The 22,875-nt window shown below is 48.0% G+C and overlaps 1 protein-coding gene across 1 annotated transcript in view; it reads left to right on the top strand.

Moving 5' to 3' along the window:
- Positions 1-22,875, top strand: part of CALN1 (calneuron 1) — a gene marked incomplete at both ends in the record, with an annotated part of 115,706 nt that overhangs the window by 25,045 nt on the left and 67,786 nt on the right. Inside the window, one exon of the mRNA XM_082493260.1 lies at positions 15,544-15,687. Coding sequence (XP_082349386.1) covers positions 15,544-15,687 — 144 coding nt within the window. The remainder of the gene's footprint in view (positions 1-15,543; positions 15,688-22,875) is intronic.

Here is a 22,875-nt window from a genome sequence, read left to right on the forward strand (position 1 = left end):
TATGCTCCGACTTGCAATGCTGGGGAAGGCTGTTCCCCCACTTCAGGTGTTGTTCCTATTCCCAGACAGAGATCGATGGCCAGGTGTAAATTATTTCCTCCCAAGCAGAGCTTAAGCTGGACTTCTCCATAGTTGGAAGGAACACATTTGGATTTTAATATCAAGTCTGAAAGGCAATTGCAGCCGGTGCACTTAATTATGTGTTCAGGTTATGAGATTTTATGTTGTTTTTAGAAATGTTCATTTGTTCCAAGGACCAGGAGATATAGAAATGGCCACTGAAATGTGAATAAGTGATAAATTTTTCAAGTATCAAGTGAACATAGAGTGAAATGATGATAAAGGCAGGTTACATGGGTTTTTTTCAAGCTTAGACAATGCACTGTAATTGTATGTCAGAAGTCATTCAGGTTTGATATCACGCCAACTAATTAAACCATCCTCTCTGAAGAGACTTACTGTACTTTCAGCTTTTGCTGTTTCGTTCTCAAGAACAAAAAAACTCTGAAGGCAGCTCTCGTGTTCAGCTCTCACGTTGGCATTAATTTGGATGGGAACCAACACATGGGGAACGGGAGCTATGATCAAATCCTCCTCTTGTTTGACTGCTGTAAAGCAGGTTCATTTCCACCAAAGGTGGTGGAAGGAAGAGAAGGGCTGTATGCCGTCCCATACACTGTGTGCATCTGCTGTCGCTCATTTTTGGTGGCTTATCTCCATTCAAATTTTCTGCGATCCACAACACGTGAATCCTGCTGTAGTTTTTGTTTCTCCCGAGTAACCATCATGGTTTGGGCTGGGCTGACCATCAAATGAACGACAAATGCTCTCTGTAACCTCTCTCCCTTCAGAGAAGGGAGAACATCTCCCTTCCTTCAGAGGAGAGGAGAGAGAATGAGAGCATCTGTCATTCGTTACCAGAACAGTAGTCTCCTTGGGTGTCTTATTGTGTTCCTTCCACATATGTCAGAGGACACACTTAATAGATGAGTGAAGGTGGGAATTGTGGGAAGGAGGCAGTGCAGGCTGGTAGTTAGTGGTGAGGAGCCAGGTCATGGCTTGAAGGACCTGCGTCTTGGACAGTGACCTGGCAGGTAAGAGAGCAGCTCTTGCAGACGAGGGAAGGAAGCTCTCTCCTCTATTACCAACATCTCGTTCCTCCTTTCAGTGATATTCTTCCTGTATCCTATTAAATGCCTGAAATATTTAATTCATGGCAAAGCAACATACCAGTAACAGCAAGAAATGAGGAGCTCCCCAGACCACTTGTGGTCTAGTGGATGGTGTCCTGTAGGATGGCTGAAGGCCACTGGCAGAAGAGCTGTGGCCAAGAGGAGTTGAAGATGTCTCCAAGCCTCCAGGCCTTGCTTTCTGGGGTGTGTTTTAGTTTTAGTGTTCAGTGCACAGACTGATTGCCCTAAAGAAGAGGGGGTTGAGCCAGAAATGCGGTGGTGTGAAGTGCCGAGCTTACTCTTAAAGTTGGAAAGTGAAGGCTCTTTCTCAACTAATTCAGCCTCTTGTGGAAATTCTGGTGTCCTCACCCAAACATAGGATGCCCTCATGGTGTGTACAACAGGTACAACCTGACAGCTGCAGGCAGAGATGGATTTTTGGTCATGGGTACCAAAGTGGCAGCCTGCCAGGAGGAGGAGACCGGCTACACAACATGTTCTCCACTGAGCACTGGCTGGAAAAAACGTGGTATAATTTCATGAAAGCAGGGAGAGAGGAGGTTTCCACGGAGAGTCCTTGTAGCCTTGAGACTGCCTCAGCTGGATAATCAAAGTGGACGGGAACGTTTGGAACCATGGCAGACAGTCCACCTTCCTGCACCAGGCATCGAGCCGGCTCTGCAGTGTAAAATGGATGTTTTAGCCCTAAAAGATGCTTTTTTTTTTTTTTTTTTTAATGTGTTTCACTGCACCAGCGAGAGGAGTCACACACTTACTGGACTTTATTGCCTGTTGGCACTGGCTTCTTGAAAGCTTAAATACCTCAAGGCTTCGAGCAGGGTCTATGGAGGGAGCGAACTACCAACTCCACCGTCATATGGGTACCACTGTCAGAGGTGGGCTGGGGAGGTGGGCAGACCCGGACGCGGCTTGGGAGCATCACTCTTGGGTCTGATCTGTGAACTTCGGTGTGTTTTCCCCAAAGCTCATCCCCAGGCGGAAAGAACCAGCTTCATCTTGAACCAGAGGCAGAAATCTTCAGGTTCCGCTTGTCTTACATTTGATGTGCTATAGAGGGGTTCCTCCAGCTGCTTCCAGGGTTTGGTTAGTGAAAAAACATGACCTGGGGAGGATTTAACGTTCATCTACCCCACTGTGAATGGCTTCAGAGGGTGGTAAACCTTGGAGAACCAGAGCAAGGTTACTTTGCCAACTGCTGTCCTCACCCAAGCGAATCTGATGATCCTCAAGAAGTGAAATAATTAGGTTGTTTTTTTTGGTGTCCCAGTCCAAGCAGTCAGTACAAGCAAAGGGCCCGAATCTCATTTCTCTTCCATTATGCCAGCGACGTTTCTCTTCATTTCGCCAGAGAAGGAGTTGCCAAACTCATTCCTACTTTTGGGACAGGAATAAAAAAAAAAAAAAGAAAAGAAAAAAAGTGTTATTGAAAGGTAGAAAATAAAAATAAATAAATGCTTCAACATTATTTAAAATGTCTTTAAGTTGTGAGTGAAGAAATCCCTTTTAAGCTGGATTGTCTGTGGCTGCCTCCAACACGTATTTTACAATTGAATTCTCAAGGACTGCTTTCAGGTACACAGCACAGGAAAAGTACAGAGATTTATTCTTAGGAATGCTTTATTTTTATGTGCCTTTGATATGTAGAAACCGCAGTTTCACTCAAATAACCAAACAGGAAAGAAATGCAAATATTTCAATCGCTCTCCTGGAATGTTTGGAAGATGCAAGGTTTTAAATACAGCATTTTTCCTGTTTTCTGCAAAAGATAAGCATCGTAAAAAGAAAACCAGAAAAGTTTCTCCTACAACTACTATTAGGCACTTTATATGTAAAAGCTCTCTCCGGATTTGCAGGCGAAACCTTTCACATCCTGAGGGTCCTGAGCAGGTCTCTCCCTGTCTCGGTGACCTGACGTGCTTCGCTTAATCTCCTTCAGAAATGCAAGTCTCCAGATCGCTAGAGTTCATTTGTTCCTATCAGCCAGCAGCTTTTGCATTTCCAGCGGTGGTTGTTTTAAAGTGGCTTTACAGCATCTGTCTCTGATGTCTTTGGCTGGAAATCAGGCCAGGCATGGCTTGCTTCGGCAAAACCCTGGGACTGGTCGGTGACCTTGTCTTTAGAATCATAGAAGTGTCTAGGTTGGAAGAGCCCCTGGGGATCATCGAGTCCAACCATCTACCCTACTCTACAGAGTTCTCCCCTACACCGTATCCCCCAACACCACATCTAAACGTCTCTCAAACACATCCAGGGATGGTGACTCAATCACCTCCCTGGACAGTCTATTCCAATGCCCGACCACTCTTTCTGTGAAAAATTCCTTCCTAATGTTCAGTCGAAACCTACCCTGTTGGAGCTTGAAGCCATTCCCTCTTGTTCTGTCATTAATTACCTGTGAGAAGCGATCAGCCGTGGTCAGACCGTGTCAGACCATATCAGCAAGACAACAGGTCGGGGTTAGAAAACGCAGGATAACAGAACGTGTCCCGGACGCCAGGACATGTGGCTGGACGCTGCCCAGAGATAAAGACCACAGCAATTCCCTTCCCCTCCAATAGATCTTAATACGGTATCAGAATAATTTTTGGTGTTATAGATGTACCTTCAGCCAGAGTGAATGAAAATCTCATATAATGTAGCTCCGGGGCAAAATGCAGATTTTTTTAGTGATTTGCAATGAGTTTCCTGCTATCTGCATAAGGAAATATTTTGGAATAGCTAAAAAAATGCTGAAGCTGTATCAGTTTTGCGTACGGGCTGGAAGTGCGGCTGTGGTGTGTTTCGGTGTTTCCTGTCCCTAAACGAGCATGTTCCAACGATGCTTTGCAGTCACGTTGGGAAAAGCTTTCTCAAATTGCTTTATACTTTGTAAAGCAATAAACTTGGACCAAAAAAGTATGGAGGGAGCTGGAGAGCTCGAGCTGATTGTAATTCTTCCGGTGGAAACATTTTCCATCAGAAAAATGCAGATTTGATTACATTCCCTGTTGACAATGGCCTTTTCAACTGCGAATAATAGAAGAGCTTCATTCCTGTAATGCTGCAATATTTCGTTTTGAATTTACGATTTCACTTTTTAAAATATTAAATAACGCGGCCGTGAAACATTGGGACTTTGCTGCTGTGAAGCCTTTTCTGGAAACAATTCCTGAAGAGGAATGATAGATGAGCTTTGGGTTTGTTACACTGCAAAGCCACCGAAAGAAAAGCAAACCGAAAGGCAGATTATTGCAGTATTTTCCTCACTTTTCTTTCGGCCGGAATATTTGCAATTAACCCTTTTGATCCGTGGTGGCCTGATCGCGGCTGCCGGAAGGCTGAGGAAGGAGCAGTTTGCGGCCGAGCTGCCCAAAACCCAACCGAGCGCAGGATTGTAATTTACCACCCAGCAGAGCTCACGTTTCGGGCAGCGCCTCTGGCGCATCCCTCCTGCCTGCATCCCTCCTGCCTGCATCCCTCCTGCCTGCATCCAGGGCTGCTCCGTGGCCGTTCTTTTCCCTTCTCCTGCAATGAGCTCTCACATCTCTCTGCATTACCGAGAGCTGCAACCTTTGGTTTCACCTGATCTTCAAAGCAGCCGTCCTTATCTGATGGCGATTCTGAGTCTGTTTGGGGAACTGAGGGAATTTCCAGTGTAATTAGTAGGTGCCAACAGAGGCGGCGGAGGGTTGGAGCTGCAGGGTTTGGGTAAGGAGGAGTGAGGTGTAAGCCCAGCTCTTCTGTCAGGCTCTTACTGGTTTCTCAAGAGTTTTGTGGACATCTGAAGACCACCTTGAGGTAAAAGTGCTCAGCGGAGGTGGGAGACTGTAGTGATTGTCAGCCAGAGAAGATAGACATACCCATTTTTACTGTGCAACTGAAAGTGAAAAGAAGGGGGGAAACTGGCCCAAAGCAAGGGAGAAATAGGAATTAATTTCCCTGCGTTAGAGTTCAGGTTTCTCTGAATAAATAGCAGAAATTGTAATTGTAATTTCTGGCACTTAGACCAAGACGACATTTCTGGCGTTATTGAGTGTTTCCCAGTTTCATTTCAAAATGGAGCTAGCTCCGCGTTTTTCCTCCTTTTGAGCCAGGGTTGTTGGTTTTTTTAGGATGAAGCTCATGTTTCTTAGCCTTGAAACAGGGAAGAGGGTGCGTTAAAGTCAGATTTGTTTTGCTGAGCTCCTGTTCACAAGATGTGCTCTCAGTGAAGCAATTTACGTGTTACAGTCACTTTGGTTTTAAGGAGAAAAACAGTGTTTTTTCCCAGGATGGAGTAGATTCTAGGACTTGGGGAACAGAAAATGCACAGGAACAGGCAGCTTTGAACTGAAAAGCATTAAATCAGAGGTATAGGTGGTCGTTCCAAGGGGCAGCCTCTCACCTTGGGTGGTGATACCGGAGAAACAAGGAGTGGGAGTAAATCTAAGGCCAGGTGATGAATCTGCTGATTGGAGAGGGAATGGGGGGATGCTGAAGGCGCTGCTCCTGTCCCACCCGAAGGAGTTGGTGGAAGAGCAGTGACCGATATCTCACCGGGGCCTTACCGGTGTGTGGGCTCATCTCATAAGTCCTGAGCAGCCACTGCCAGGGACCGAGATGCTCCTCTGGTCCTTAGTATAACCCTAGTAAGGACATATTAAATTGTGTTTAACGTGCTGCTGGGTAGTTAATTAAAGGCAGAGGGACTGGGAAAGCAATCGAACTCCAGTAAAACTTGCCGCAGGTACTGGCTGTCCCGACTGGAGAGTCATTTTGCGATGGGAAGAAGGATGCCAACTTATCATCTTTGTCAGAGCCAACTCTCTGGGTGTTTGAGACGCTCATAACAAATGCGTCTCTGCATAGCTGTTTCGAGGACATTATTCTAAATGGCAGGTACCTACGTTTGAATATTGGGCAGTAAATTTCCAACAGAGAGTGCTCAAAGTCTAATTAAGCCACCTTTGCAAAGTCTAGGGAAAGAGCTACAAATGATGGGAGAGGTTATATTTCCTACGCAGTTATTGCCAGGCAAGACTGCAGACTGAAAACTCTCATTTTGGTAAGAAACGTATGAAGACTGTTCTAGTGGTAAATCAGCACAGGATGCAAATTGCATATATTAAAGAAAAGAGAAGGAAAGGAAAGGAAAGGAAAGGAAAGGAAAGGAAAGGAAAGGAAAGGAAAGGAAAGGAAAGGAAAGGAAAGGAAAGGAAAGGAAAGGAAAGGAAAAGGAAAGGAAAGGAAAGGAAAGGAAAGGAAAGGAAAGGAAAGGAAAGGAAAGGAAAGGAAAGGAAAGGAAAGGAAAGGAAAGGAAAGGAAAGGAAAGGAAAGGAAAGGAAAGGGAGGAAAGGAGAAAAGATAAGAAAAAAAAGAGAGAAGAGAAGAGAAGAGAAGAGAAGAGAAGAGAAGAGAAGAGAAGAGAAGAGAAGAGAAGAGAAGAGAAGAAGAAGAGAAAAGAAAAGAAAAGAAAAGAAAAGAAAAGAAAAGAAAAGAAAAGAAAAGAAAAGAAAAGAAAAGAAAAGAAAAGAAAAAGAAAGAAAAAAAGAAAAGAAAAAGAAAAGAAAAGAAAAGAAAAGAAAAGAAAAGAAAAGAAAAGAAAAGAAAAGAAAAGAAAAGAAAAGAAAAGAAAAGAAAAGAGCAGGGCAGCCATTATCTCTTCAACATTAATGTGAGTCGTCCCCAAGTAATCTTGAATCTAATCACTCTCATTCTCTGAGATGCTCCAGGGCAGGGTCTTAAGCTCATTACCTATTTATGTCCAGCAAATGTTTCACTTCTGATGATGAATTGAGTATTGATGTCAATAAACTAAATCAGCAGCTCCCAGATATTATAGGTTTATGTCTAGGCAGCTTAAAAAAAGTGTTGCGAAGTTAAACAATTCTCTCCGTGGCTCAACTGTTCCCGGGAGAATACGTACTGTACAGGAGGTTCTCTGAAGTGGTGGAGTGTCATGGGAGGGAAAATGGTTTGTGCCTGCTGCATGTGAAGGATGAGGGAAGGACAGAGATTGTTTCCTAATCAAAAGAACTAGTGAAAGAGGAGCCTGAGGTTTCTTTGGAAAGCAGTGGAAATCTATTCCTTCCTTAGTCACCTTTTAAGTAACAAGTTCTTAACTTGTAAACAGAACGCATCTTAAATTTATCTTCTGTCATAGTGATGTTTCGTTGTTAGGACTTTTTTTTCTTTTTCTTTTTTTTTACTTTTTTTTTCTTTGTTCTTTTTCCTTTTTCTTTTTTCCTTTTTCCTTTTCCTTTTTTCTCTTTTTCCTGTTTTCTTTTTTCTTCTTTTTTCCTTTTCTTTTTTCTTCTTTTTTTCTTTTTTCTTTTTTCTCTTTTCTTTTTTTTTCTTTTCTTTTTTTCTTCTTTTTTTCTTCTTTTCTCTTTGAAGTGCCTTTCACCAGCAGTGTGCAGTGGCCTACCTGCAGCTGCCTGGAGATAAACAGGCGGGGGCCTCTGGGATGTTTGCATGGCATTTTCCAGCAGCTCAATAATCCATGATGGGACAAGAACGAAAGAAACAGAAGTGGAGACTGGGCAGGTCTTGTAGAACTCTCTGAATTTACGTATTTTGCCCCAGTCTTTGTGCTTGGAGGTTCATAGCCCTCTCCTTTCCCTTAGCTGTGGAGTTTTGTATGTGGAACGAGTCAAAAGAAGGGTGTCTCCTGATGGTTGCATCGAGTACCCCACCCAACGCGCCTGCAGGCACACGGGGTCCATGGGTTGTGCCAGGAGACCAAAGCGCCCCTCTGGAAATGGCAGGAGGTGCAGTGCTAGCTCCGCATCCGTCTCCTGCAGGATGATGGCGGTATGTGGTGGAGTCTTGCATAAAATGCTGAGCCCTTTAAAAAGATGCTCTCCATCCAATGAATAGAAATGAGACATGTGCTTATGCAGCCAACACCCATCCTAATGCTGCTATTTATAATGACTTGTTTGATTGTGGGTGCTCAAAAAAAGACCCACGTTATGAGCCGTTTGGTTGAGAGAGTGGAGCCACAGAGCCAAGGATGCGGCAGTACATCAGGAGGACGAGAGATCTGAGCAAAGTTTTCAAACAGGGATCGGCAGATGGTACACTGCAGCGCACGGTCCCTCCTGTAAGAATTGACATGAAATCCCCTTGGGTTTATGCTGACTGCTGCAGTGTGTACTGATATGCTTGGAGTAAAAATTTCCTTAGCAGGCCGAGGAGTAGGGGCATGGGCTGGAAGAGGTCCCTGAGGCCGGTTCCTCCTGCTAGAGGTGACTTGGTCACAGAAACCAAAGCTGCCCAGAATGGGTGAAGCCCCATTTTTAAACGCCGCAGTAGTTGCTCACCTCTGAACTTTCTTCTAATTGTCAGGTTGAATTCGCTCATATCCGTTTGTTCTTAAACCGATATTGCTCTTCACCTGAAACCGCTTTTCTCTGTCCCTGGGATGTCCCCTCCATGTGCATCGCACATGGAAATCAAAGCACCTCCATGGGCTCAGCCCTGCTCTCCCCTCCAGGCCTGGCAGCCCGGCCATTTGCATCCTCTCCGACGTCCTCCTCACTTCTTTCGTTCTGTGTCCATCCCTCACTCCTCAGGACCAGCCTATACCTACCTAGGCACTGAAAACTTGATTATTCTGCGTCATTTAACAGCGAGGGCCACGGCAGAACATCTCCAACCCCACGCATCCCTCTGTTGCCGTCGGGAAGAGCTGAAGGGGAGCCCTGATTATCTCCTGGATGAAATTCTCGCCGCAGTAGGGAGATTTATAGGGAAGAGCGGAAGTTGTTATTTTGCCAAACTCTTCTGACAGCTGGCCGTCAGCACCGCGCTTCCCCGCGGGCTCTGCACCGTGCCGCAGGGCTCGTGCGGTCACACGCTGCTCAGCACGCACCGCCCGTGGAAGGGATGCAGCCGCAGCTCCGGAGCATCCTGGTGTGAAGGCGTTTGAGTGCTGCTGTCCACGCTGGCCTGCCCCGGGAGTAAATATCCTCAAAGTATTCCCAGTCCAAACCTTGTTGCCTGCACTGAAAGCTTCCATTTGAAAGAGTATCCAGCAGCAGCAGATAGCCTTTATGTTGTGCATTTATATGGTAATGGGGCGTTCCCGCAGGTTACTTGGCAAGTGTTAAATGTGTTTGGGAACGTAACCACGGGAAATGTCATTTCCACAAATCATTTTTTCCTGGGGAAGGAGAAAAAAAAAATAAAATAAATCTGCCAAATTATGTATGAAAAGGTCCCTCTAAGAAAAAACAAGACGAAGCGCTTCGTTTTGAGGCAGAGCTTTCTGAGCTGAGCTACTTCGTCAAGTTGACTCGCGCCGGTTTGCTTCACCCATTCGACATAACTGTGTCTACCTGAGCTGCCGTAGCGCTGAGGCCAAGATTAAACCCGGGTGTTTATGCCCCATTTCCTGCGGCACCTTTTCGGTGATGCTGACAGGACTTGGTGTAGCGCCCTCGGCGAGATGCTGCAGCCCATCCGGTAGATGCTGCTCCAGGTTGCAGTGAAAGAGTTTGATCTGGGGATGGCTGAAGTGTTTTGCTGCGGTTGAGAATAACCAAGTGAAATATTTTGACACTTTCAATTGGAATATGTTTGGGGGGGGATGGGGGTGTGGAGGGATGCATTTCCATTAGATGAAAAATGTAGTTACTTTGACACTTTGTTGCGATTTTCAGAAAAAAAACCCCAAACAATCAAACAAAAAAAAACCCAAGTGTAAGAATAGCAGATGGAGGGATGGAAATTTCCATTTTTTTAAACAGACATAGTAGTTATGAGACTCATTTAACAGTTCACTCAAGGACGTGCTATTTGCAGCTTTTAGATCATTCCGTTTGTACTTTGGTGCCCAAACCTGCAATTAAGCGAATGAGATGACTTGCAAGATTTTGGGTGGTGGTATTTCTTCTCTTGTCGCGCTAATGAAAATAACCATATAGGGCTCTGATTGTAATTGCGGTGCACTTAAGGTGTGGTAGTTACAGCGTAATTACGAAATGTATTATGGTGGTATTTATACCCAGTGAAATAACCTGAAACCATCTGCGGTGCCCGAGGGGGGCTGGTGGACACCGGTGGCTCGGGCTGGATTTATTTCCCAGAGAATCGTGATTCATTCTCATTCAGGAAGCAAACCAAGAAATAACAACGGTTGCCTCTAGTTACCAGTCAGAGGGAAATCATCTGGGAAGAAACCCGCTCCTGAACTCGGAGGAGGGCTGAGCCGGGGATGGGAGCCCAAGGTCAGGCTCCCACGTGCCCCGGGGGCAGCCGGGGGTGCGGAGCGGTGTTTTGAAGGGAAGGGCTGGAGCCGGTGGGTGAGGATCTGTCTTTGCATCTTTCTGGATGCAGATGGAGAGAGTTAATGACTTTCTAGGCTGGGTGTCAGGTCTGCCCCTGACAGCGGTCTTGCTTTGCGCGCTTCAGAAAGGTGATTAAAAAAAAAAAAAATCATCCTTTTCCCCAGTTCTTTCTTCCCAGAGGAGCAGGGGGGTAAATTGGACGGCCGCGTGCTCCAGAATGGGGAAGCGGGAAGGTGCAGCTGTTAAATGGGAGGGAAGAGGGAGAAAGAATTAAAAGCACTCCCCCCATACGCAGCTTTTGAATGCTCAGATAACTCTGGGAGATGAGTGCTGCGCTCTTGGCTCCTGTGGAACATAAATCCTCACCTGGAGAAAAACACGGAGCTAAACTTCCCTGCGAAACGTGCCGTGGGACCCAGATCACCACGCCGGCCTTGGCCCAGCTGACTCTCAGGCCAGGGCCCTTCTGCTCCAAAATCTTGGCCCATTCGCACAGTGCTCCTTCCTTCTCGCTGGAGCCCTAGCAGCTCTTTCCAGACGTGTAACATTTGGGAATTTAATTGATGTTGTGCCTGCTGCCTCTTTGACATCATTAACGAAGATGTTAGTTAGGATGCCGATCCCTTCTCTCCCCTCATTCACTTGAACGCAGCTCAGCATTGTGTGTGGTCCACCTGAGAAGGTCTCTTTGCGGCAGCATCGATCGCTGGTGCTGTTTGAGTTCATTCTGGGAGCGAGATGGTTTAGCGCTGCTCATAGTCACTGGCTGTCGGGTGAGCACCGTTATGTTGGAGTCACCCTGTACAGAGGAGCAGTACCGCTGTTCCCAGGGGCTGGAGAAACCGAGGCACGGAGAAGAGGACTCGGGTCCCAACCTGGGCTCCTTGACGAGAAGTGACATTTCCTGAGGGTCAGGTCAGTGCCATCACCAGCAAAATGGGCTACTTTCTGTTCTCTAAATCTTTCTATACTTTCTCTTCTTTTTTTTTTTCCCTTTTATACTCTCATATAGTACTGTGTCGCCTTCCTATACTTGAGAGCAAAAAGAAGATACTACGTAGTGGAAAGGGGAATAAATATTACAATTTATTAACGCCCCAAGGAAGGTGTAATCTGAATATATGTGTGTGGTGCAGTGTGGAGAGCTGCTGCCAGCCAGGCTGGGCAAGGGGAAAAGCAGCTGCTGCGGCAGCATCACTTTGACACCCGCTCCCCCTCTTATTTTTATTCCTGTTTTGAAGAAACAACAGGGCTCTGCTTTTCTTGACGAGGGTAAAGCATCCCGATGCAGATCAGCTTCCAGGTCTCAAAGTTTCTCCCAAGCCCTGGCAATGTCTCTGTTGAGAGATTTACTCCATGGACCACGACGTCCGCTCCCAGTTCTGAGCCAGGAGCATCAGTTGCCATGGCGACTTCTTTGGGAAAGTCATATGGGGAAAGTGCTGATGTATTTTTAGCTTTGGGTAATGAAATTTAACAGCTGGAAATAAAGGTGAGGGCCAGCCAGGGTGCCACACGTTCATGGACCACCGGTTGGGACTGTCTCTTCGGCAGCGCCGGCGGGAAGAGCTGACGGGGCCGCGTCCGGGGAGGATGCTCAGCCCTGTGGCTCCCGCTCTGGGTGCTGTGCAGGACAGCACCCACGAGTACGTCGGAGGAGAAGGAATCACTATAAAGAAAATCTGATAAGGAGGTGGTGTTACACGTGAAGATAAAGAGGAGGCACTGACTGAGGTCATAGCTGCTTCGTGTACAGTGTGTTCAACCTATAAATAGCTCTTCAAATATACCTCTGCACAAGTGGTATTTATAGAGTGGTGAGTGAAAAAAAGCTCCGTTTGGGGCCAGGAGTTGATGCGTGAAGGATGTTTCAGGCTTGGTCAAAAGTTCAGGTTTCTGAGAGGTATGGAACAGAGCTGGACCCCAAACGTGGGGGGTTTTCTCCTCTGATCGAGGCTCAAAGGTCGCAGTGCTGTTAAATGCACCTTCTGAAATCAGTGCGTCTGGAGAGGATACTCACTAGACCTTGGCAGTCAGATATCCTACAGCAGAGCCCCCGTACAGGCGTAATTTATTCAGGTAATTTGGATCAGTCTAAGTCGCGTGTAAACTTTTCTGAAGGTAGACTCTTATTTTATTTTCTAAAATACTTTCTCGGCTCCCTGCAATATTTTTAGTTCTTTCGTCTTCAGCTGTCAAAAGTTTATTTTAAAATTAATTGATTTCGATGTAATATTTACTGCGCTTTAGCTTTCAGCACAGCATATGAAAATAGATTTCACTACAGCTGGCGGCGTCTAATGGGATTCGTTCGTACTCCAAAGACTCTTTTGCATTATGTACTGATACTTCCAGCCGAGCTTGCTCTGAACAGCCTCACCATCTTTTCCTATCTCCGATCTTACAGCAGCTTGGGCTGGCAGGGAGACGAGGTGAAGCATTTAGGTTTCAAGAAGCCACAGCTGATGCAGACCTCGAACCCCAAGTGTAGATATTGCGGATCCGGCCCGATGTTCGTTGGAATCAATAGGATCTTCCCTTTTTGCGTCAGTGGGCTCTTTGGCTGGATTAAAAATTGATCGTATCTCGTTATGATAACCACAGATGTGGTGCAGATTAAGCAGCGGGTCGCGGAGGTGCCCCGGCCCCGGCGCATCACCAGGGGATTATTACACACGGCAGAAAGCAGCACGTGGAAATCAGAGCAGACTTTGCTAAGGCACCGTTGTTGTCAGGGGAGGTGGTGAACTTTGATGTGAGGTGATTTAGAAGCAGCCTTGGAATTGTAAAGCTTTAAATAACCGGTTAGCCAAGACGTCGCTGAAAGCATTTCCTAGCGGGTTATGATTCTCCTGGCTTTTTCCCGGGAGGACCGAGGACCGTCCGTTACCCTTCACAGGGCACCGCCGCAGGGGCCGGTGCCTCCCTCGCGCCCGGGAGCAGAGGGCAGAGGGAGCTGACGTGCCGGGACTCCGTGGCAGGACAGAGAATATTTTCTCATCTGAGGCTTAATGCCTGTACTACCCAAGGGCTGGACTGACTTTTTCCATCCAATCTGTTTTCTCATAGAGAATAGAGGATTTTTTAATTAGTTGGGGTTTCCCCCCAAAAAAAACCTGCTGTTTTCCCTCCCATTTCTACAATGAAATGCTTTCACGTGAAGATTAAACTCTTCTGAGCGAAGTTGCAGCGCGCCCCAGCATGCTGCTTTTTCATATATCCCCATTCCCCAAAGAGATAGGATAAAGCATCCTGTGTTTTCCTCTCCACAGTGTGGGGCGAAGACCGTTTAACCAAAACTAAGAAATCAGCGCCTCTTTCTCTCCCCACCTCCAACCAAACCCTTTCAAGTACCCAGGCTCCCAGCTGGCCGAAATGTCCGAACGTCTCTGTTTGGCATTTGCGACAGTCCAGTCTGGGGAACTCGGTGGTGGGGCTCAAGTTGAGAGGTCTGGGAGGAGCGGGGAGCCCGCAGAGGCGTCGATGCGGCATACGCCGGGAGTCCTTCGGTGCACTGCACGAGTGGAGAGCAACCATTAAAGGCTGGAAGGGGATACGCCAGGTTTAAAAAGCAAACCAAAGTCAGATGTCCGATGCTGAGCCAGGCTGAGGAAGAATGATAGAAGCGATTCCTTTGATGCCATCAGCGTTTTTATTGATTTGAGGCTGTAAACCAGTTATAAATTAGAGAAAAGCTACGAAGGGATGGAAATTGCCCGGGTACGGTTTAAAAGATGTACAGCCGCATTTATCGGACAAGGGAGAACGGGCGCATCCAGGCGGTGGCTGCAGAGCTCCGTACCCGCAGGGGAGGCACTGGGCACTCAGTTCGTGTAGTTTTGTTGGAGGAAGTCAGAGCTCCCTCTGCCCGTGTGACATAGAGTAAATCTGCCTTGCGGGTTTACTGAGGGGCTCGGAGAAGGGCGGCCGAAGGCACAGAACATTTAGCCCAGAAAATAGGCAGCGTGAGCGTGGATGGCGTTGTATCTACCTGCGTACAGAGGTGTGCCGTGCGTGAGTGTGCGCACACACACACGTATATGTGTGTGTATGAACACATCATGGCGACACTTCCCTGCCTTGAAATGATCGAACGTGCGTCGTTAACATTAGAAGCGGCAATACATGCTGCTTCTGTCCCCGTGTGTTCAGACGCATTGGCCATGCTTTGTCCACCTGAGAAGGTCTCTGTGTGGCAGCAGTGTGCCCAGGTGGCCAAGAAAGCCACCGGCATCCTGACTGGTATTAGAAACAGCGTGGCCAGCAGAAGTAGGGAGGTGATTGTGCCCCTGTACTCAGCACTGGTGAGGCCACACCTCGAGTATTGCGTCCAGTTTTGGGCACCTCAATACAAGAGAGATATCGAGGTGCTGGAGCAAGTGCAGAGGAGGCAACGAAGCTGGTGAAGGGCTTAGCAAACAAATCGTATGAAGAGCGGTTGAAGGAGCTGGGACTGTTTAGTTTGAGGAGGAGGAGGAGGCTGAGGGGAGTCCTCATCACTCTCTACAACTATTTGAAAGGACACTGTAGAGAGGTTGGTGCTGGTCTCTTCTCACAGGTAATTAATGACAGAACAAGAGGAAATGGCTTCAAGCTCCAACAGGGTAGGTTTCGACTTAACATGAGGAAAGACTTTTTCACAGAAAGAGTGGTCAGGCATTGGAATAGACTGCCCAGGGAGGTGGTTGAGTCACCATCCCTGGATGTGTTTAAGAGACGTTTAGATGTGGTGTTGGGGGATATGGTGTAGGGGAGAACTTTGCAGAGTAGGGTAGATGGTAGGACTCGATGATCCCAAGGGTCTCTTCCAACCTAGACACTTCTATGATTCTATGATCGCTGGTGCTGTTTGAATTAATTCTGGGAGCAAGATGGTTTAGCGCTGCTCATAGTCACTGGCTGTCAGGTGAGCACCGTTGTGTTGAAGTCACCCTGTACAGAGGAGCAGTACCACTGTTCCCAGGGGCTGGAGAAACCGAAGCATGGAGAAGAGGACTCGGGTCCCAGCCTGGGCTCCTTGAGAAGTCACATTTCCTGAGGGTCAGTCCATGGGAGTCCTCCACCATAATAACTCTTCTCTTCTTCCTTTTCCTTTACAGAAATCCGTGAAGCTTTCCGGGTGCTGGACAGGGATGGGAATGGCTTTATATCCAAGCAGGAGCTGGGCATGGCAATGCGTTCCTTGGGATACATGCCCAGTGAGGTGGAGCTGGCGATTATCATGCAACGCCTTGACATGGATGGTAAGTCCTCGCTGTTGGTTCTTCTCTGTTACTGGTGGAGGGGGGCTTTCCCAGTGCATTGCCGTCCATGTTTTTGGCTCAAATAATTTATGGTCACCGAGGAAGGTCTGGAGAGGAAGCTGTGAAACTTTGCCTTTCCCCACAGCAAGGAGAGGGCAGATGATTGTGGGCTATCAACCTCCTGTAGATAAACCTGCCTCTCAGGTGACCCATGCCAAGGATATGGAGCATCTCTTATCCGCCCAGCTGATACAGCTGGGTGAAGACAACCCTTCTTGCAACCCTTCTCTGCAAAGTTGCAAATAGTCTTTTGCAAGGCTGTTGTTACCTTTCTCTTTGCATTCCTGGGCAGCATCTGGCCCAGTGACACTTACTGGGAGATGACCTGGGCACCCAACCAAGCAGAGCTGCCTGGTCCTGTGTGCTCACCATTCCTTGCAAGTAAAAGGTGCTGTAGATGGGAGCTGTGCTGTGTTGTAATGAAGCATTGATGGTTTTTGAAGGAGAAGTTTAGAAGGGTGGAATAATTTTGTGCAACGTCCTGCTGTGAGAGATCGTCAAACGATTACTAAGAGGTAATAAAAGAAACAGAACCCAGAGAGAAATGCAGCATCAGGATGCTGGAGCCAGGGGGGACTTCTTAACTGCTGCAAAGCTACAATCAGAGCTGATCGCAACGAGCGGGCTGTCTTTAAAATGTCCTTGGTCAGAGCAGGAAGGAAGACTTCCCCGGTGCCTGAAATGCGCAGGGAAGCCGGGACGTGGATCCGACCTTCTCCCTTCCTTTTGCAGGCAGGGTGGGAACACTGTGCAAAGTTAGGTGAAATTAAGCCAAACCACGGTGCAGGATGCAGCCCTGGCCCGACGGGGGATGCTTGGCAAGCCGATGCGACACCGGCATCCTCGGGGAGACTGCTGAGAGCAGAGCCCATGGGAGTTGGTGGCAGCAGGAACGAAGGTCTCCTGCCTCCCTGGGGATATCCCAGTCGAATGCCCCCGTGAGATGCACGGTACAACTATATTTATCAGGCCAGGAGAAGTGGGGAGGAGGCTGTCAGCGCGCTCGAGGGTGTTTAGCAGCTCCCCTAGAGCAGGGAGACAAAGCAATTAATGCAAAACCTGGCAGATAGAGAAGATCAGTTGTTGAAATGATCTCATTCCTAAAAGAAAAGAAAAGGGAAAAAAAAACAACAAAGGCATTTTCTCCAAAAGTTATTGTTGGTACCTTGTTATGGCCTGTCCTAGCAGACCAGGTGATTTCTCGTTAGGTTTTGCAAAGGCCAGACTCAGCACGGTGCCAATTCATGGGGTCTCTTACCGAAACTCTGCGCTTTTTTGGAAAAAGAGTGCTGTGGACTTGGCTTCCAGTTCTGATTCCTCTCCAGTTATTCCTTGACTCTCGGTCTCACAGACTTGAGACTTTGGCACTCTTTCGTATACACTCCTAGTGTGCAGGGACCTGTAACCGGAGAGGTGGAGTTAAAATGTAGAGTAATGGGCTGCAGATGGAAGGTGTTAAATTCCTGTTTGAGAGCTTTCAGAAAGCTCGGTGAGTTTTCTGCAGAGGCGATTCTCCATCTCTTCCAGCTCAACGGTTCCATCAGCTCTGAAGATACAGTCCGGTTGTGCTGGGTGTTTTTATTGTTCTTATGCCTCAGCTGCCTGTTGTTGCAGTATTTTGAGCAGAGGGTTTGGGAGCTGGACACAAGTCTGTGCTATGTGAAGGTCAAATGGGCCATACGTTAAAAAATGACAGGGTAATGGGAAATTCCTTAGGCGCTGAGCAAATAGGGGAATATTATGTGAAAGATTTACCTTGCCTGCAAATTGAATTTTTGCTAGATGGCTTGAATTAATATTATATGGCTGATGGCTACTTTTTCTCCGATGGAATTTCTTCATTTTTTGTTTCCCTGGGATTTAACTTGAAATATGTAGTGAGAACCAGCAATAGCTTCCTCTTCCGCTGTGCGGTAGTAGGGCTCGAACCCAGCGAGCTCCGGGGGATGTCAGTTGTGCCCTGCGCTCCCAGGGACAGCCTTACCCTCCTTCCCATACATCCTACTGAGGGTCGCCGAATTTTTCCAGGGCTTTGGCTCAGCATCAGGTGAGTGGGAAGCTCAGCTGGATGAAAGGTCGTGTTTAAGGAGGAGTCCCCCGTGGTCAGGAAAGCCGGGAGGGAGGCGGTAATCCTCCTGCGCATCCCCAGGCACCTGACATGAATTACGATGTGACGGCAGGTAGCGTAGCCAGACGTCCGTTTCTCCACGCAAGGCTGCTGCCAGGGTCTGCTAATAATGAGGTAATACAATTGGCAGTGGTTTATATTTAATCCGAACCAGCCTGAACAGACCTAGTGCAAACATACGGTTTTCATCAGGAATTACCTCGGGAGTGCATTCGCATTGTGGGATGGCAGAATTGCTGTATCTGCCGTGGCTTATTTAACTGATGGGCTTCAAATAATGAGCAATCGGAGCTGGTCTGACTTTGCTTTTCATTGCAAACCCTGTTTTTCTGCGGGGATGCGGAGGGAGGCTCAGCCCTGTCTAGGTCAGGCTGAGGAGACGTTCGAGCTGCGGGAGGAGGATGGCTGTGTTGGACAAAATATGTTTTAAGAGGACCATATGCAATGTGTGCTGGAGTGGTTTTGCGGCTGAGCGTAAACTGATATGACAAGAGCATTTCACACCTGTGTGTCACCTTCTGCCACAAAGAATCTCACCGACCTCAGTAAATAACACAGGGATCAACTCCAGAGACGCCCAAGGACAGTTGCTTCTGGGGCTGTAGCGTGCGGCTGCTCAGTAATGCACAGTGAGACTCCAAATCAGAGCAGAAACGAAGGCGCGTTTCATAATTCATTGCGTCCAAAGGCAAAATGTAGTTAGTTAGAAAATGCTGCATGAACTTAAGCGAAAATGGCAATTGCACAGCTTGGATTTTGCCCAGGAGCTCTTCCCGGGTGTTGTATCGCTTTCAGTGCCTCCATGGGTCTTCGGTGCCACCATCAGCCTTCCTTCACAGGTGACAAGCCAGCAGCCCTGGCATTGACAAGGTGGAATTGAGGGCAAGGAGTGGGTTTGCCCACAGAGAATGTCACGGGGTGATGCTGAGGATGCTCAAGAGCTTCCAAATGTCCTCCAGGGCTCAGAGTGACAGGAGGGGATTCCTGCCTGTCCGGATGACAAGGATGCAGGTTGTCCCATGCCGTGAAGCCCATGGAACGCAGAGAGGCTTGGGTTACTTATCTGCTGGGCTTCGGTGCCGTGGCATGGCAAAGCTGTCACAGGGCTCGGAAAGAGAGACAGAAGATTAGCCAGGAAGTTTTAAGACGGGACTCCAGGATGGGTTGGGGCTCATAAATTGAACAAGATATATTTTCCTGTGCCCAGGCAAGTGCAAACTCACAGCAAATCCTATATTAAGAAGCATCAAAACCAACTTCCCATCCCCACAGACAGCTGTCAAATATCCAAATACGAAAAATCCCAAGAGATTGACCACACAGTTGCACATCGACTTGGCTTTTTTTTACCCCAACAGCTGAGGCGAGTTTGGGCCACTGGGGCAGGAGGTGTTTCATTCCCGTGCCGTGGCAAGGGAGCAAGTGATGGGAGCTGGTGGTGGCACGTGGGAAGCAAAGGTGGCACGCTCCCGGCTACATGTGCCCTCTTAGCATGACTTTGCTGAGTGCAGGTATTTCCAGTAAATATCTAATTCTTGCCAGTCCTCACTGGAGGAGGAAGGCAGGCATCAGAGGCTGGAGTATCCACGGCATTGCCTACAAACGCCTTCACCTTTTCTTCCAAGTGCCTTTGCTGTTCTGCAAGGCGTGCTTCACCCAGGTGAAGAGGAACGCAGCTGCCGCAGGGGGAAATATTACAGTTGGCATAAAAAGCTGAATTAGGGAGAAAAATGAGAATATACTTGGAATATTTCAAGGTCTGAAGAGAAGTCGTATAAATCATGAGAAACACCCTTTTATGAACTACCGCAAGGTGCTATGGCATCGCTGTAATGGGGGAGATGAAAGTACCAGCGTAGAACAGAAGGCAAAGGGGTTTTTCTGTGAAAAAAAAAAAAAAAAAAAGCCTCTTTTGGGGAAGGGAGTTGAAGAATGGTGGTTCCGTCACTCAGAGCATGAGATTCACATTAGGCCAAAGCTTTGCTTACATCTTGATAGAAGTGGTGCGTGACTGTGTGCCAGGAGAAGGCTGTTCCCTATAGCTGGGCACCTATCCAGTGTGCTGTGCCTTATAGGGACGCGTTGTTTGCTTTTGGTCTGGAACAAGAGGTCAAATTTTACCTTAGTTTATACCCTTGATTTGCTTTATCCTTAGACATAATTAGGTATTGCACGAACATAAACATTGCAGACTATGAGAGGTGCATACATTTCTGTCTGCAATCTGGAGAATGACCTGAAATGTTCTGCCAGTATGTGGAAAGTAAAATATTTTATGTATTTATGTGCTGGAAAAGAGGTTATTTGTAAATTCTTCCAATTGGCAGTAATGCTAATAAAAACGCAGAGAAATGGCACATTAAATGTGTTGCCTTATCCGGGATGCCTCCTCTTTAAGCAGACTTTCGCAATAAAATAGATGAATGTGTGACTTAAGTGTCAAACTGTTTCGTTACAACATAAGACACTTTTATCTGAGGAATAAAATAAGCACTCGGTGTACTAATTAGAGGAGCAGCTGGTTTTCAGTACCCTGGAAAAATAACTTCAGGCTAACACAAGAGGGAAAAAAAAAAAAAAACCAACCCAGTGTGTCAAATTGTTTATTATAGTACAACTAGGAAACACTTTGATCAAGCAAAAGACGAAGCGGTTTCATCAGCGTACAAGCGAGCTACCTGTTACCTTTTATCACATTATGTGATGCGTCAGCAGTAGTAACGAAAATACAGCTATGACATCCTTACGAGCACTAAAAAACGGGGGGAAGAAATCCCAATTTAAAATTCTGCATATTCCCAAGCCGCTTTGCAAGGGCTCTTCGCGGAGCAGGGAGTGGAAGAGGGGGATAAAAACCTGTAAGCTATTCGCAGCAGACCCCGGCAAAACAGATTTTGGAGCTACACAGCTCTGACAGGTGGCACTTCCGAGGTTCCTGCAGCTTTGGGCAGCCCCACGGTCACAATGGGGGTTCTGCAGATTTATTGTCTTCTTACGCTTTGCATGCAGAAGTTGTGCTGCTCAGGTGCTGCCCCACGCAGCAAGATGACCGCACGTCTCCTTTGAAGAGGGAATAAAGGACAGTGACATAACTGCCTGGCGTTGAGGGATGGTGTCAGTACACCCTCTCCCTAAAAGTCAGATCTCCAAGCCGTTGTACCGCCGTTGGCTCAGGGTTTGTACGCAGACGCGGCTCTGGTTTGCCTGCACTTGCTTCCCCATGCGAGGGAAGGGACACCCAAATTTGGGTGCTCCGCTGGCTGGGAGCGTGTGTGCTGTCACAGGGGTGGGAACAACCCAAGGACCCGGAACAGGAGATGCAGAGAGAGAATAAATCTCTCTTCTAAAACTTAAAATTAAGCGCTGAGCTTTGCCCCGTGGCCTGCAGAAGGTGAGTTCCTTGCTCTTGGACGTTGCGTGGCCAAATGTGTGCTTCTGTCCAGAAGGACAGCTTGCACTGCCCTGCGTGGGACAGTGGCGATATGTACAAGCTGAAAACGTTTTCTCTCTTTCTTTTGTCTCCCCCTCTCTTCTTTCCTTTGCATTTTTTTCCCCTTCCACTTTATGGATAATTCTTTGCTTTTCAACTTTTCGACATGAAACTGTGTAAAATAGCCCGGGCTGCTGGAGGTAGACCAGAAACGGTTTCTGCGTTTGCAATGCAAAGTTAATAGGAAAAGCACAGACAGGTTGTTGCAGACTTTGGGTTTGTCCTCTGTACTCAAAGTCTTCTGATTTTTATATGCGAGAGATGATCTCGCAACATTTCAGCGTGGTTGTCCTTTAAAGCGTGTTGCCGAGCCGAGAAACTTGGTCGGTGAGACGGATTCGATGAGACTTGTCTTTATTTATAGAGGCCACTCTCTTCGTGTCTGCTCTGATTTGTAAAATGGAGATTATCACGTTACGCGTTCTCGCTGCGAAGAACGAAGAGTAATTATTGTTACTGGTGAAGCTAGTCAGGTTCGCAGCTCAGTACCGGGAAGACGTTCCCGAATAACCTCAAATCCTGTCTTTGATGCAGTGCCTGGCCGGCTGAGTGCAGCCCCGTCGAATAGACAGGACCAGAGGAAAAACCGAATGACAATTCCCTCCCTGAAACCCGTCCGCCCTGGGCTCCGGCGGGGCAGAGGCCTCCGCAAAACACGGCGTGCCATCTGTGACCTGTCTCGGGCAGGCCCGGCCTCTAGTTTGTTTGCGGCCTTGTTTAATTTTACGTATTCCTCAAGATGCAGTATTCCCGGCGTTGCGATTTTGGTTTCACAGAACGCGTGTGCCACAGGGAACACACGTATTCCTCTGTTTTAATGAGCCTGTGACTTGCTGGTGGTCTCAAAGGTGTGCCGAGCTGTCTGGTAGCTGCTGCGACGCCTCTCCTGCTGTTCCCGGGGCCTGGGGAGCAAACAGAGTTAAAGTCCTGCGTAGCGGGGACGGGAGATTGCTCCTCTCGATCCGTTTCCGAAGGGGGGATCAGCTGGTTACAACTTGCAGGGGTACGAGAGTTCTGCCGAGACCTGCGAAAGGAGCCCTCTTGGATTTACGCGCCAGGCGCCTTTGCACGGGGGAGAGGGTCTCGGGGGACGCGGGGAGGAGGGGACACTGGTGGAGGGGATGTGGGATGGAGGGGATGTGGGATGGAGGGGACACTGGTGGAGGGGACACTGGTGGAGGGGATGCAGGACGGAGGGGATGCGGGATGGAGGGGACACGTGTGGAGGGGACACTGGTTGAGTGGATGCAGGATGGAGGGGACACTGGTGGAGGGGTTGTGGGACGGAGGGGACGCTGGTAGAGGGGTTGTGGGATGGAGGGGACACTGGTGGAGGGGACACTGGTGAAGGGGATGCGGGGTGGAGGGGATGAGGGACGGAGGGGACACTGACGGAGGGGACACTGGTGAAGGGGATGCAGGACAGAGGGGACACTGGTGGAGGGGATGAGGGACGGAGGAGACACTGGTGGAGGGGACACTGGTGGAAGGGTTGTGGGACGGAGGGGAC

Source organism: Vanellus vanellus (genome assembly GCF_965231255.1).
Source record: "Vanellus vanellus genome assembly, chromosome: 19".
Taxonomy (NCBI): domain Eukaryota; kingdom Metazoa; phylum Chordata; class Aves; order Charadriiformes; family Charadriidae; genus Vanellus; species Vanellus vanellus.